General features: G+C 40.9%; 1 protein-coding gene across 2 annotated transcripts in view; it reads right to left on the bottom strand.

Annotated features, from left to right (window-relative positions):
• srcin1a (SRC kinase signaling inhibitor 1a) overlaps window positions 1–17,155 on the bottom strand; it is a 115,486-nt gene extending 98,331 nt beyond the window's left edge. For both annotated transcript variants that reach the window (XM_013909088.1, XM_013909089.1), the window contains exon 1: window positions 16,680–17,155. In XM_013909088.1, coding sequence (XP_013764542.1) covers window positions 16,680–16,701 — 22 coding nt within the window. In that variant the 5' untranslated portion in view covers window positions 16,702–17,155. The remainder of the gene's footprint in view (window positions 1–16,679) is intronic.
• Between the last annotated feature and the right edge of the window lie 198 nt (window positions 17,156–17,353).

Below are 17,353 nucleotides of genomic sequence, written 5' to 3'. Positions count from 1 at the left end.
GACTTTTCTAGCAAAGTTGAATCTGACCTTCATGTAAGAGTGTAAACAGTTGTTTGCACTTAGTTGTAAGCCCTCTGTATTTCCATCCATGAAAGTGTCTCTTAATTTTAGTCTTTAACAAGAATGCCTACTCAAGAATGTCCTTGACTTGGTGAGATGTTGTGAAGTTTTTCTCAACCATGGAAGTATTGCTGTCATTATCCACTTTTGCCATCTTTGTTTTGCTCTTTTTTGAACCTGACTGCTGATTCGGCCACTCCTAAAGTTCCTCCTGTCTCTCTGGGAGCTTTGTTTTGGTTTTCCAGCTTAATGTTGGCCTCCCTCACTTGCACTGACATCCAAAACTACTATGAAAAGTTAAAAAAATTAAACTCAACAATTTGAATCATCCATCTACTTCCGCTTTTCAGGGTCGCGGGGGGCCCTGGAGCTTATCCCAGCTGTCATAGGGCGAGAGGCGGGGTACAGTCTGGACAGGTCGGCAGTCTGTCGCAGGGCTGACACATGAAAAGACAGACAACCATTCACACTCATGGGCAATTTGGACTGATCAATTAACCTACCCCCACTAAGTGCATGCCTTTCGACTGTGGGAGGAAGCCTGAGATTGCGGGGAGAACCCACGCAAACACGGGGAGAACATGCAACCTCCACACAGAAAGACCCCGGCCTGATAGTGGAATTGAACTCAGGACCTTAATGGTGTGCAGCAACAGTGCTAACCACCATGCCACCGTGGTGCCACAATTTGAACCAACTTCAGATATTGTGTCTGCTTCATTTTTCATGAAATAACAAGGGGAAATGCCTCATCTGGCCATCTGGTCTCTCAACTGTCCCATTCATTCTGAGTATTTGAATAGTTTTGTAAAAATCCTTGAATTAAAGTTAAACATCTGAACTTCAAACATATATCGATTCTCTGATTTAAAATCCACTCTAGTGGTGTACAGAGACAAAACTAGAAAAACTGTGTGGTTGTCTAACAAATTATGAACTTAACTGCACCTGATAAAGTTAGTGGCCCTCATTCAGCCAACCTGTAATACCACTTTTGTACACCTAGATTGAATAGTGAGTATTTTTAGCAGGGTCTGCCCTCCATCCAACATGGGAAAGAGTATTTCTGCCTAGAGAGCACAGTCTATGATTCTGACCCTGTGTCAAAAAATGAAACCGTAAACACAACAGTGGCTGAAGCTGTTGGCAAGCATCCTGAAGCGCAGGGCGAATAGGAGACCTGACCATCTAGGGTTTGTTCATATCTCTACATGCTATTGTCTTGCAATGCTCAGAATGTGATGAGCAGTGAATAACACCTTATAGGTACTCTGAAGTAACTATATCGACAGCCATTTTAAACTCTATTACTCTATGTCTGAATTTTCAAACTGTTTAATATACATGGATTTCTAAGGGGCTCTAAAATAAATCACTGGGATATTTTTCTCACCTTATAAAAGACTGCTGTGAGCGTCCTGCTGCTCCAGTGAAAAGTCATACCACTGCTGTGGGGTTCCAGACTGCTACCAGTACAGATAGTGTTCATGGGGCATCCTGACAGCGAAAACAATAGGACATTTTTGTGATGTATGGATAGGATGGATGGACTGAGGACGTTGAAAAGGATCAAAGGGCCACAACAAAGCCCTGCGTGTCACTGAACTCCTGCGTCAAACACCCAACAAGAGAGCAGAGGGAAGAGAAATCAATAGTGACTCATGCTATGCTCAGGCTGCATCAGGTATATTCGACCGTGAAGATGAAACAAGAAAAGAAGGGAGAGAGTACAAAAAGGAGGAGATGAGGAGAAGAAGAGAGCGATGAGGCACATTTTGAAGGCCAACTCTGCTCCCTATTGTTATTAGACAGCTCCCTATAGCCTCCCCTCCACTGCACAACTCTGATGTGCTTCCTCCCCGTGACCTTCGTCTGCTAGATCACATTGTGCTCTTTCCCATCCATTGTAGAACATCTGAGGGAAACAATCTATTTCAGTGTGATCATCATTTTGCCTTCAATCATGTTCTCATTGTGCGAGTGTCTTAAATTACCATAACAACGCAAAGTTGTAAAGGTTAAATTAAGCCTGGAACAAACAGGAAATTAAGAACTCGATGGATCGGTTCCGATTTTTCATGAAGTTGTGAGAGCGAGTCGTGCAGGTGACCAGCATCCCAGAGCGCTGAGTGACACCTAAAGGGCACAGCTTGACTTTTCCAAGACATCTGCAGCAGGTCTCATTAGTATTCAGCTATGAATCATTCATACAGCCGGCTGTCATTACCACAAACAGCATCAGGGGGGACTTACAAAGACACACATACACACTCTCGTTCACAGTTAGGGGTCCGTACAAAAAATATGCACACAACCAAAAATGCTCAAAATGTAGAAAAGTGTGAAGGAACTGTGTTAGAAAGAACTAGTTAGATGATCTGATTAGTTCATCTGCAGAAAACTGATATGTGAATAAAGGCATGTCTCAATTACAAACTGACAGGAACCGATTCAAGTTTCTCCACTAAGGATTTGCTGCTTTTCTGTCTCCTTTACTTCTTTTATTTTTTATTTTTCACAAAGTGATGATCTAAAACTACTGGCTGGACAACTGAGAAGACATTAACTCTACTACAGATTCACGGAAGATGAAAAAGAAATCAATTTTTGTACATTTTAAAACACTAAATTCCATAATTTTAGGGATTTTTGCTTATTAAATAATCAAAGAAACAGTTGTCACTTAGCTTGCTGTTAAAAATAAACTAATTAAATTATTACCTAATCATTGCAGCTCTAGTGGCAGCCCCTGAATATTATAAATGATACGCTGATTACCAACACTCTATGTAAACAATACCACAAGGCAGTGCAGTAACAGAAACATGCAAATCACAAACAATAAGCCCTTTGTTTGCCTCCACAAGGTGAGACCTCTTTCCAACAAAAACTCCATTTGCATGCTGTGTGCAACAACTGTTTGTGGTTAACAGGCTTACACACCAAACCAGAACAGACTACTAATGCAGAGAGGATCAACTTCAAAGATACTCCTCTCCCTCTCTCTCCTTCTCTCCGTGTGAGGAAGCAACGGTGCTCGGAGATGATGCACGGCTCCGGGAGCACAACAACTTTGTGTCCTCGACATTCCGTCTCCATATTTGACATTGATTATCTATACGTTTGCATTACAACACGCACTGTACTGTAACAAACAACAGGACAGTCAATGATAACCCAGTGAGCCACAACGGAGTTGTCATTATGTACGAAGCCAGGAATCAGTATTTATTAACCACATCACATTTAATGTGTGCCAAGGGCTCTATTCGCTTTAAAACACTACTTTAGCAAATGTGTTTTCATGCCAGTGTTTGCAGTGTGAGTATTACTGTTTTGTTTTTTCTTGTATATATCCATTCATTCATCTGCCCATTTCCTTAATCGCTTACATTAGGTGAGAGGCAGCCATTCACGGATAAACACATCCTAAACTACAGCCAATGCACGCTCACCGATTAACCTAACACGCACGTCTCGACTGAGGGAGAGACCTCTTGGCGCACCCGGCAAACCCAAAGCCTTCTTGCTGTGAGGCAACAGCGCAAACCAGTGCATTTACAGTATACAGTTTAACGCAAATACACAGATGCACTTTATGTATTGATGCAATCATAAACACAATTTAATCTTTTCTTCCAGCAATGATCCAAATTGAATCCAAGGGTTGTGATCTTTCCTTCAAATGTAGCTTCTCCGTTCTCGAGTCGCACTCAACACATCGCAGAAGGTGAGAAAAAAGACAAAGCAAGCAGTTGTGTAATTTCAAAAACCACACTGGGGAAGACACAAAGCAATAAGGGAAAGTCCACAGTGTCTTCAACAACCTTTTTCTGGCATTTTCCATCGCTGAGAAACAGAATGTCTTTTAATGAAACCAGTAAAATAAAACTCCCCCCAGAGCACACAACGCATTAATAATTCTATGAAGGTATGAATATTTGAAGCTCAGTTCCAGGGTAAGTGTCAATGTTACTTGTGAGAGCAAGAAAAGAGCGCTTTATATTGATAAAAATGAACTGATGCCGAGACATTGCTTGCATAATCTGAAAGGGCATTATAAGCGGCAAGCAATCATATGAAAAATAAGTGTAAAATAAGCGGTTAATAAGCATCTTACATAACATACCTTTTCATAAACCCTATAACTTGTGTCTGAGACTACTGAGCAAGAACCATCCGTTCAGGTTTTAGAAATGACATTTCATCTCAATGAACAAATATCACAGCGGTCTGAATGACAGGCAGCAACCCATCTGTGTATACGCCACCATCTCCAGAGCATCTGCTTGGCAGTGGGTGGAAGTGGGCTGGACTGGATGAGCTCTGCTGCAAAGCCCTGGAGCTTCTCTCTGCAGCCAGTGGTGCAGAATTCCTGCTGTTATCTAGAAGGTGGAGCTAATATTTTATCATGATGGCCTCTTGGCGCTCCAGTATGCCAAAAGGCAGAAGGCTGCAATACAAGACAAATGACAAGCTCCAAATTCCCTGGCCAACAAAACCCACATCTGCCAAACCAACAGGCTGTATGAAGCACACTATCACAGCCACCTCTGCAGAATGAATGAATAGTGCTGAAGAACATTAACCAAACCGAAAACAAAACAAACACAAGCAGATGCACAAATACACATTTGTACCAGTAATACACCTGTATGCGTGCCAACACAGCGGCAGAGATTATAAGTTCAAGACTGCTGCACTCTGTTTCCAAACACGTACTGGAAGATCAGCGGGTTGATCTATGGGTGGGTGATCCAGCATGCATGCACAATGAGCCTAATACATTGTTTATCAGTGTGAAAGAACTGGTAAGCAGGGTCATTAGAAATGTGGACACATTTATCACAGCAGAGATAGCATGAATTAAATCTTGGACTCAGAGGAAACAAAGCAAAAGGATGCAGAGATAATACGTGAGCTTATGTGTTTATTCAGTAAAATCTATTGATTGTCACTGAAAGAAACTAACAGCCAAAACAGAAAATGCAGAATGGGTGCAGGTGTCACTGAAGCAACGCCCATAAACTGGATGACACGGTAATCTTTCAATGTATACAAAATTTGGAATTTGTGCAGCATTTAACCCCAGAGCTTCACTTCTCATAATCACGTTAACACTTGCTGCCAGTCTGCTGCTTCGCTGCACCTCCACAGCCTCAACAGCCGGCTCTGTGAGCCTCCTGTTTCCTAGTAACTGTGGCAGGGACACAGGGCTTGGTGAACGGAGGAGCTTCTCTTTTTTGTCATCTTTCTGACAGTTGGGTGCATGCATGCACTGATTTTTAAATAATTTCAGGACTCCTTGCATACATATACGATTTTTCACTGTAGAGGTAACTATGTCTGTCGGTCCGACAGCTGGTGCACGTTTTGGTCCAAACTAAAATACTCCAACCAGTGAAAACAATTAGCAAAGAAATGACAATTACCAGATGAGAAAATATAACTTTTCAACATCTCGATATTTAGTAAAGGCTTTAGTGGTTTAAAAGCAACTTCTGGTTGGATTACCATTAAACCTAACACAAACAATCATGACTCCCTCAGGATAAATTATAATAACTGCTGCCCCATTACCTTTTCATCTAACAGCAGCTGCTTGTAAAAATGCAAATAATCTTATAATTTGGTTTATGACCCGAAACATGTAAAGCTAATCAACATTTCCATGCTGTCCCATCACTTATTAAGCCTCAGCTTTTTTTGTTTTGTTTTTTTTGTTTGTTTTTTCTCTATTTGACTGAAAAAAAAATAACTTGCTGAAATGTATTCAGATGCAGCTACACTAAAATGAGCAACCTCAGGCTTGATGTATAGGAGACACCAGGGAGAAATATGAAATATAGTAAATGTGTATCCTCATTACCAGGCTACAGTAAAGGAAAAAGCAGGAAAAAATAATGCAAAAAACATTTTACCTACACCTGATTATAAATGTAAATTACAAAGTAAATAACAGCCTTATAATAATGAGTCAGTAAACACTGACATTAACAAAGCTGTTCTAAAAATTATCATTTGCAGCTCTGCCAGGTTTGATGCAACTGAAATTAAGCACATCAAATCCTACACCAGTTTTAGTCATAGAAGTACGAGCCAGTCTGTTCAGGAAACGTGTCATGTTATGCAGCCTTAAAAAATTGAGAATTTTTGTAAAAGATATGGGATGATTCTGGTACAGACTTCCAGGGTGGAAGACGACGAGTCTTCATACTGAAAAGGGATATCAATTAATTTGAAGAGCCTACTGAGAGAAAATTAAGCTGCAGCTCATTACCTGTTATCAAATGAATATATAGCATATCATACATTCACTGGGGGATAAAATTCCACGTGTGAATTACACTGGAAACTAAGAGAGGTGGACAAGGAGTCTAACACCTTGGGAATACTGCTTGCAATTTGACTGAAGCAACAAAAGCTCTTTAGTTTAAAAAAAACCCCTCGTGGTTTTGGTAGCATCTTAATAAACATGTTGTGTCCCAAGACACTGAACTCTGAATCAGGCCATTCCAGTTTCCTGCTGTTAACTAAGCACTGCCAGTGGCAAAACATAAAACATAACAACAAAAATGTTAATTAACAACATTTAGTCATTATGTTGATAATGAAAGAGTAATGCAGCAGGCATTGCATTTCCTTCGAAATGCATTTGCAGTTGCAAACGAGTTGCATATAAACAGTTAAAAGCGTCAAAAGAAGGAACACCATGACAACCTTCAAACACCCTTGTTACAGGCTGAGCTCGGGATTCAGCGGCGATTACCTCTGTGTGCAGTCCTCAACAGACCTATTGTTATTGAACAAGGTCGGGCATTAGAAGGCAACTCCTGGCTTCGGAAATCATGACCCATAAGTGACTCAGTACCACCAGAAATAATAACTAACCTCCGCACAATCACTGACCATTCATGACACGCAGTCATATTAAAAGCAGCCATTTTCCACTCTCAGTCTCGCTCTCTCTCCGTTACCACTCATAACACTTCATAAAACATCTCTCCTCCTCATATTGAAAAAAAAAAAACAATCTCAGCACATCCTAGACATCTCTTCTGCCTTTTTTTATATTGAGCTGCAGAGTGCACACTATAGACTGCGTTGCAGAAAAAGCCAGTGAAATTTGCAATATGAAACCCACTGGTTTCCAATTTAAACCTCCAGCTGAGGAGATGGATGCTGCCCAGTTAATCGATCAAGAGACACAAAACACAGGAAGAAGCGCTGGAAGAACCAGAGGGATACCGGTCTGTCTCAGGGTAAAACACATCTGACCTTTTCAAACTCACTGCTCTAATAGTTTATGGCGGCGAGTTTGGGCTCATCCGCGAATTTCACATGCAATGTTTGTGACTGCACTGATCCCCCGTTACAGAAAATCCATTTTTTAAGCTTGGCTGGACTTCTCAATAATGCAAGTCCGTATCAGCTTCTCAGCCGGTTACAACTCATTACATGTATATTAGTGGGCGATAACGCAGGAATTGGTTTCCTTGTGAGAAGGGTAGCTCCTAGTGGGGAAAATGAGGAAGGAAATGAATAGTGATCCACAAAGTTGCAGCAGAGCGCAGCCTTTCTGACAGCACAGACTTACAATCACATGAAGAACTGCAGCATGGCTCACACAAATTATACTAAACTGAACGAGCGACTTAAGAAACTGGTTCACAACTGACAGTAAATATGATGGAGGTTTAAATTTTGACTGGAGCAGAATCACGATGGCAATCTAAAATCGCAGCCAAGCCCCAAGGCAATGCAGACATATTTGATGGTTCAGTTCGCAAAGTGATACCCCAACGAACTCTCGTTACAGTTTGATAAATCAACATTTAGTCTGAACATGGGGACAGTGAAGCCGTATATTGAGATCAGGGCTATAATGAGATGAGGGATATTTGGATCCAGTCATAAGCAGAAGAAGGATAATCTGCCCATAATCACTAGAGCCTGCACTCCCTGCTTTGTATTCCTGCCTGAACATCTTTAGAAGGAAAATCAGATGTGCACGTAGGAGGAAATAGTCTGAGAATAAAGAACACCATAACCACTTCTGCTAGCGCCTCGCTAACACCACCACGTTCATTTCCTCTAACTGCCTAGCTTTCTTTGGGGGGGAAAGTTTTTGGGGTTTAGCAGTTTCCATAATTTAGTCTTCTCGTGCTTCACAGTTCAGCGCACTCTGTGAAGTAACACAGATTCCAGAAATGAATCTTTAGCCCACAGGTATCTGAAATGTAAGTTAGATCAGTCTCACCCTACACTCAGGAGCTGACTTATTCGTAAGTGATTCAGCTCAAAACGCTTTGAGCCCTTTTAAGCATTCACCTGGTCATAAATGTTTAATAACGACCACAAAAATATGTCTACATAACAAGACACAACCTTGTGCAATATGATCTGCATCTCATAAGTTTAGGCTATTGCTCTCCCATGCAGGGGAGAAGTAGATGTACTTAAACCTGACACAATGTTTCCACTGAATATTAAAAACAGAGCATATGCATGCTGCTATTTCAGGGACTGCAAAACACCAGGTGAGGCTCGTGCAGTTATCAGACCTCTTTGTTCCACAGGCAGAGAGGACGTTTGGTTTTTGCAGATGTGGAGAAATGAGAAGGTGCAGATGCATGCACGAAATAACCTCCTGGTAAACAAAGCTTATCAGTAGTTTCTTGTTTATTTGTTGCTGCATTAAAGAGAAAAAATGGCAAAAACCTACACAACAAAATCAGGTTTGTGCTGTTGTTTTCAGACAAAAAGTATTCAGATAAGCAATATTTTAACAGGTAAACAAGTCCAAACTTTTACAATAGAATATTTACAATTTATTAGGTATACCTCACTGATACAGAATTGAACCCCCTTTTGCCTTCAGAACTGCTTTAATTCTTCATGGCACAGATTCAGCAGGGTGCTGGATACATTGCTCAGAGATTTTGGTTTATATTGATAGCATCGCACAGTTACTGCAGATTTTCCTGCACATCCATGATGGGAGTTTCCTGTTCCACTACATCCCAAATGTGGCTGACTGGACTGAGATCTGTGGAGGACATTTGAGTACAGTGAACTCATTGTCATGTTTTCAGGGAGGCTGTGGTCTTTAAACGACGCTCAGTTGGTTTTAAGGGGCTCAAAGTCTGCCAAGAAAATATCCCTCATAGAATTAAACCACCATCAGCAGCCTGAGCCATTGATGCAAGGCAGACTGCATCAACTTTTCATGATGTTTTTGGTAAATTCTGAAACTACCCAAACAGAAAAATTGGAGTCTAATCAGACCAGGCAATGTTTTTCCAATCTACTGTCCAATTTTAAGCAGCCTGTGCAGGTTTTAGTGTGAACTTCAGTGGGTCATCTTAACCATGTCTACATGCCTAAATGCACTGGCTGCCATGACATAGACTAATTAGATATTTCCATTAATGAGCAGTTTAACATGTGTATTTAACAAAGTGGCAGATGGGTGTATATATACTCAGTGTCAAATTAAATATGAATATAATTGATGTAGCAGTCTCCAGTGCTGTTGCATAACTTGGAGGTGTTTGGGATGTTTTATTAAAATTACAGGGGGAAAATATTCATTTCATTAATGAGATCAGTGCAATATCACCACTAAACCTACAACCTCAGTAACAGCTGAATTAGTACCTCGGATGCTGTCAATAAAGCTAACAGAATTTGATTCACACACCTTGCACTAGTTGCATTTTCTGTCCAATAATGGACCAAAAAAGAAACCTGGCTCTGATAGACACGTCTTAAATCAAAGGCTAAATTGTAAATGATAGCTGTAACATGGTGGAGGTAAAAAATTGAAAAAAACCCAGCAGAAATGTTCAGTCATTCTCTGCTCAGTCATTTCACGCTTGAATTTTGTTTTCATAGATCAAACAAAAATTGCATCTGAAACATCAGAGCTTATCTGATTAAAAGCTAAAATCAAAATTTACATGCAGACACGCAACATTTTTTAAACTGTTCACTACAGACAGCTGTTATAAGTTGATATCTTCATCCAGTGAAAATGCATGGGGTGAAAATAAATAAGTAAGATGTAACTACCACACTGAAAATACTGACAGCAGGATTAGTGTGCTTTGCTGTCAGTCATAAGTGCTGATCACCAGAGTCTGAGTGAATCTGGGAGTCAGATGAGGGGAGAAACTCTGCAGCCTCACATTGGGTGAATATTTCAGTATAAGATCTGACCATCAGTGATGGAACTGGTGACCTTTTATATCTAATGTCTGCACAACTGAAGATCCCAAAACAAAAAAATGTGACTATTAATCATTGCAACAAAAAAAGCTGAGTTCTGACATAAAACAGGTCCTTTTCTCCCCTAACAAATTTGAATATTTACCTCATTATCTCCTACTTTTTCACACATTGATAATCCACAGTACCAACTGTCACTGCTGCAGAAAACAGATGTTGCTTTCAAATGCTGTTGAGACGTATTGTAATTACCAGGATTGCACATTTTAAATCGACCGATATATTGTTAAATAGCCAACAAACCTCCCTCTTTTTTTTTGCTTGCATTGCTAATATGCCAAGATCTTGTATTCTCATTACCCTGCCATCACAACACCACTGCTTTCTCCTGCCGCAGCACAAAGTAGCTCTGTACCACTCTGTCTCCAAAAGAGTCAGCAGAAAGCTACTTTTGATTTAGAGACCATATTGTTATGTCTCACTACAGAACACCTTAATATACGACAAGTTGTTTTTATGACTCACAGGCTGTAGCTTTTAAGGGCACATTAGGGCAGTACAACTTTTTCAACAGATCACTGTGGACCAACTAGAGCTCTGTGACGGGAGGAGGAGGGGGGATCTCGAGAATAATGAAGTAAATATTGCCCTCTTGGACCCACAGTGCAATCGCTTCAGGATCATGTTGTACAAGCTGCTGTGGAGGAATTTTACTCAGTTTCTGCTCTTTTTGGAATTACAAGAAAGTAGCTGCAAGCACTAGAGAGAAGGCTGAGTAGGAGTAGCACCATTCAACTTGATTAGTGTACAGACTTTACCAGCTGACAGGAGGTGATTATACCCTGCAACTGACAGCAGCTGGAGGACAATTATAGAGCTGTATTCGCTTTAAAGTAAGAGGAAAGTGGTGGAAAGTTTAATATAGATTTTCAAATAGATGCACTTTGAGTATGTTTTTTTGTTTGTTTGTTTTTTTAAAGAGTACAACTCAAAATCTATGGGTTTTTTTTCCTCATCCAAGATTTTTCAAGGTCAAGCAATCAAACCTGGTTCATGGTTGGTTGCTTGAAACCCTGTTGTTTCCAAAGTGCCATTTTAAAAGCGTTAAGTTAAGCATTGCTATCTTAGTTGTAAAAACAAAACAAAAACAAATAAAAAAAACAGCTCTGACTGTGAAACCAGACCCTCATTGGCTGATGAAGTGTGACAACCTGTTAACTAAAGAGTTATCTGTATACCACAGATAATCCTCAATTTCAAAACATGGTATGACCAAGATTTACAAAACAGATGCTAGGTACACCGATGGAAGCTACATCCATGCTGTATACGGTCTGTAATCTATAGACAGTATTGTATGACATCATCATGTTGCCTAGTAACAGTCTAAAATGGTTTTGTGTTAGCATCTACGCACCTATAAAACCTTAAAAATGTTGTTTCGTTTTTCTTTCACAACAGTGAAACTTCACTTTACACAAATGCTGAATTATGCATGATGATCATGCAATATGACGCCACCATGTTGCCTGGCAACCACTCAGAAATGGGCTAAAATGGTCTGTTTTTAGCCTTTATACACCTACAAAAAATGTATAAAAGCATCATATCATTTTTATTTCACATTAATAACATTTATATCCACAAAACCTGAAATATACATGATTAGTAATCACATAGCAACTGAAATCATCCAGGTCTAACAATAGCATGGGCATGTACTAGTCATTACTTTGACTTATAATGGTAATGCAAGTCATTGACAACCGCCGTCTTCATGCTGAGAAAATATGTGATCAGACTTATGTTCCCATCATAAAAGCTGTATCCTACTGCATAGGTCTCTGAGAAATCATTTCTAATATAAGACAAGACGAGACAAAGAATTTCTGTGGTGCAGTATGGCTTAATTAATGTGACTGACAGCAGAAACAAAGACCTTCATGACACAGAGAAAAAAAACACAACAAGAAAGAAAATGTATTTTAATTTTGGACCTGTTACATCACTTGCAACAAGGATTTCATATTTAACTCCACACCCAGCGGTGGTGGTTAAATAGCTTCACTTTTTAAAACCTGACGTCAGTTTAAAAAACTAAAATCATAAATGAAATACAATTTTTTGATTGAGTTGTATTTGAGTTTACCATTTGCTGAGAATTTCATTCACACATGGTAAGTTTAACCTGCTTTAATTACTTATTTATTGTACTGGTGTGCTTTCAGAAAACTAAACATCCAACACTTCATAGCAAGAATAAATGTTTAACATCTTTCTTCTCTTCTTTTAGTTAAAATTCTCCTTGAACAGCTCATTATTAATTATTATTATTATTATTATTATTATTAAAGGAACCTACAGTCAGATTTTTTTATACTTATAGTTACCCTTGAATAAAGCAATAAGTATTACCCCCATTTTATTGTGTCCATTCTCATGCACAGATATCAAACTCTACCACGCACACAGTTGTGGCACGGAAACAAGGACCTTTGATAAATGCATGTAATATTTAAACCCTTGAATCATTAATGACCTTGAGAGCTTACTAGTGTGCTTACCACCGCAGCTGTGAGAGACTCATCATATACCGTCAACAACAGACCCCCTGGAGTAACAGCACAAAGATTCGCAAAGATCTCTGACTTGCAACTTCATTTCCCATTAAAGCAATTCTTTACAAGGGTGAGAAACCTGAGCAAAGATTCCGAAATTCGATGTGAACGATTTTTTGTTGTTTTTCTCTTTGTATAGTGATCAACTAGAGAACAAATGTCATCGCTTGAGCACGATCAGTTGCCACATATAAAAACTAAATGCTGCATGTGTCATCATCATCCTTCATCCATCCCAAAGTACATATTTGAACATATGCATGTGGGTGCACATATGTGGTGAGGACACGGCGTGAAGCAAATCTAAACAGCTTGCAGATTTGGGCAGAGAAGCCTGGGATTTTATCATTGCACGATCATTAAGTGCTCAACCCATTTTATCAGCTCGAGGTTGTGCCCCAGAATGTGGGGAGTGTGTATATCATATAAATATTTTGTTTAGCACATTTGCGTTAACATCAGAACAACTCTGGTTACGCTATTCCCAGCAGGGTCAATTACTTCAGAAATCCCCTCCAAACATGCAGCTCCTCTGCCATAAAACATTGCATCATCGTCAGCCAATCACAAGGCAGGAATCATGGGGCTTTGTGTGGCACAGACCTAGGGAATAAGCAGGTGCCCAAGTACACTAACACAGTGACATCCACACTGTGCTGCTGTCAATGGCAGGCATTTAAAGCTTAGAACAATGCTTTGGTAAAAGAAAAAGAAAACTCGTGTTACTTGTGATCTGATCCGTGCTCAAATAGAATTTAACAGGGGCCAGGATATAATGTGGTTCAATGTAGATTGTGCCCTTGCATGCAAGATAAATATCTGGCAGGTGCATAATGACATGACCTCGTACAGTCCACCTGTCTTTGCTTTCAGTATTGAAATGAAAAAATGGTAAACAGAGCAGCTCGGTGACTTGTTCCAAAACAAAACCTGTTCCATCAAATGCAAATCTTTACTGGAACTGGAACTGGCCTGAATTTTCCTAGCTGTCGTTAAAAGCAGTTTCATGTCAATGCATGACATAAATTTACTGTCTTTTTACAGGTTTATCCTTTCAGATAAATCCTCCTGCAGTTTATCTACCTCGACGCCCAGAGTATGTCGTAATGGCGCCAACGTGTCTGCACCAATGTCAAGACAAAGCCTCTGTATATCAAAGAAAATCCACCGGGCTAATGTGGCCAAAGAGGTCATCACACTACCTCACACCTAACCCGTTACTGTTCCGAAGAGAATTGGCCTGAATTTATGCCTAGCAAATCACAACATGTAACATCCAGTCAGCAGGTTACTTGTGTCTCTTTTGATGAACTATAGAATTACTTCAGCAGTAAAACAGCATCTCAGGCACTGCGGGCCCTGCTCGGGCTTTGCCTCTCTTACAGAGGATCATAAGACAGACAGGCATGCATGTTGACATAACCCTCAGCTGAACATACCAGGGTAGCATGGAGATAAAAAGCTACCAGGATCTACAGTCTCTGTACAATGGCAACATTACGATAAGTGTTAGCTCTCCGGCAGGCTAACACTGGCTTAACGCTCGACTCTGCTAATCTATTCTTTATGGTTTAGCCTTGTGAGCTGGAAAAACTCTGAAATAGGCTTATGAAAATGTTTCCATTTACAGTTACAGGAAGTGTGACAACCAAGTGTAAGAGCCATACTTCTTCACTGGTTGAGTTGGGAAAGTTAAGCCTGGTTTAGGAAATTGTTTTCCAGCTGGTGACTTGAATGTCTTGAATTGATTCGGTCTTGCCAGCTTTTTAATAAAATAGTGCTGTTAATTACCACCAGCAGTAATGACAATTCTGAATACTGCAGGTGTAATGTAAGTGATTGGAGATCTTTTGTTTCAGCAAATTATCCAAAATTGCTGATGGTGTAAAAAAATAAAAAAAAAAACCCTAATAGCTCAAACATTCAGTCAAATGTAATGTCTGCTTTTAGAAATAATACACCCAGGGGTTTGTATTCAGCCTGATACATCTCTCCAAGACAGACACTGACTATACAGAGCTCCAAGGCCAAGCTTTATAGCGATAAAGCACAAAAATCCAATATACATACACAGACCTCTGGCCAGTGCAAAAGGTCGTATGCCATTGTACCTTGCCTCTGCCTTCACCTAAGCTGCAAACTTATTTCCCTCCATCTGAAGAGCCAGATGAACGTGTCTTACAAAGAATTCAACCTGAAAAAATGAAACTATTCAAAGGTCATCTGTAAGCAAAAAGTAAAAACAGACAAGCTAAAGGTATCAGTATTCAACACCAAACACAGAATAAGCTCACAAGCCAACAAGTTGGTTTACTATTCCACTGTTGAGCTCTCACAATCACTGCAACTAATAACCGATTAAAGGTACTCAGCACTTTTAAAAAGAATTATGTTGCCTCTGCCCAAGCAAGACTTACCTGTCCACCTACGAGCAAACCCCTTTTTTGTCTTTTCTTTTGAGTTTCCTTTCATTCTCTCCCCGTCTTTCATATCTTCTGTCACTTGTCTCCCTGCTCTTCTCACCACTAGCTACCAGACTGTCCCTTGGTGAGAGGCAAGTGAGGATGAAGAGGAGGGGAGAAAGAAAGGAGGGAGAAAAAGTGAGGGAGAATGAGGACTTAGAAAGGGAAATGAATGTGGATGAAGTCCCGGAGCTGTGTCATGTTGCCCATCTCTCTGAGAAGTGAGCATTTATCCTGTCCTTTCTTTCTGTCTTTGGATCTTAAGAGTGGATCTTCTGCTGCCTGTCAGACAGCCTTGCCATCCCAGGAGTGTTTCAACATGCCTCAAGTACATTCTTCCTACTTTAATCCCACACCCTTTTTATACTCTCTCTTTATCATGTATTTTTACCTCGTTTATTTGGGGGTGTAAAATCTGCAAACAAATAAGGCGCACTGTATTTTGCTTGAGGAAATCTGGTGCAAACTGTAGATACATTTGCCTGCTTCTCAAAAGAAGACTTTAAGATCATTTTCAACGATTGCTTTTTCAATAATGCAAAAAAAGAAGAAGAAATAACGAAAAAAGAACGATAAGGGGCTGAAGGAAATAGCAAGAGGAGCTGACCCACCCGATCATCCGTTTACAATACCATCCCCCATTCACTGATAGCAGAGCTGCCTAGTCCCTTCATTAAGCTATCATTACACTCACCGTTTTTTTCTAATTTGTCTTTTTTATCTTTGTTTTTTTATGCATTTCATCATCTTTCAAACACACACACACCCACCAGCATGCACACACCCCTACACTTTGGAGTGCTTCACTTCCCAGAGGTTGTCCATGTGGCTGACAGCAACAGCTGCAACCAACACACCAACGCAATCACACTTTCCAATCAACTACACACAAACATCTCTCGAGTCCTTCTCTCTCTCTTATGTGCACTTACACATACACAGACTCACACCCACCAGCACCACCTGCTTCACTAATGGTACTTCTGCTCTACACCGGTCCCCTCCCATATCTTGCGCTCACACATGGTGCCACCACCCTGTATTTCCAGCACCCTATCCACATTCAACAGCCTCCCACCTCAAGCCTTTTCCTGGGGCACCTCACTCCTGACCTACTGCCCATTAACTGATGCTACCTCACGGCATCACTCTCCTCAAGCAGCGCCGCTCTCCACAAGCCCTCAGCCCAACCCCCCATCCCTGCTTTCACAGAGTGTGACAGGAGGACAGCCAGCTGGTTGGGTAGCACAACATACAGAATCAAAAAATACCTGCCACACAAGTATGCATAGAATTAAGGTTGACATGCCTTGGGATGGTGCATTGCCCATGCTGCGACACGGACCGCTGCAGCTGAAAGTGATCGCGTTTCCTGTTCCCCCTCCTCTTTTTTCCTCTCTCCTCCTCCCCTCCTCCTGTTCTTTGCTTTCTGTTCTTCACAAATCGCTGGGTCTCTCCTTCCTTGTGCCGGTCCCCGCGCTCCTATTCGCTCCTCGCCTTCTACCGTCCTCCTTCCCTTTGTCTCACTCTGGCTTTCTCTTCCCTCCACTGGAACCTCCTTGGCGAGATGGCTTTGGTCCAGCAGCGGCTCCTGACAGCACTGCGCGTGTGTGATTGCGAGCACGTGTGTGTGTGTATGCGAGTGTGTGAGGGAGAGGCTGGGTGGGAGCGCCTGGGTGTGTTTGCGTGAGGGAGAGAGAGGGAAGAGATGGGCGTAATCTTCAGCAGCTTTGGGAGACTGTGCATGCCGGTGCAGGGATGCTCAGCACACAGCTAGGAGTGAAGCACAAATTTTGCCCATGATAAATTCACACTCCCTCACCCACTCTCTCTCACTTCCTCTCTCCATGCCTTATTTCCTACTGAATACACATTATACTCTCGCTCTCCTCTTAAAGACACAGGCGGCACGCTGCATTGCTACATGTCTAAGGCGCATCTCATGATATCGTAATAAAGGGGAGTCCAGGGAGATGGTCCTGC

The sequence above is a fragment of the Pundamilia nyererei genome, unplaced genomic scaffold, assembly GCF_000239375.1.
Source record: "Pundamilia nyererei isolate P.nyererei 1_Seehausen unplaced genomic scaffold, PunNye1.0 scaffold00018, whole genome shotgun sequence".
In the NCBI taxonomy this organism is placed as follows: Eukaryota; Metazoa; Chordata; class Actinopteri; order Cichliformes; family Cichlidae; genus Pundamilia; species Pundamilia nyererei.
Note: the sequence above shows the minus strand (reverse complement) of the source record. Positions and strands in the feature narration are given on the sequence as shown.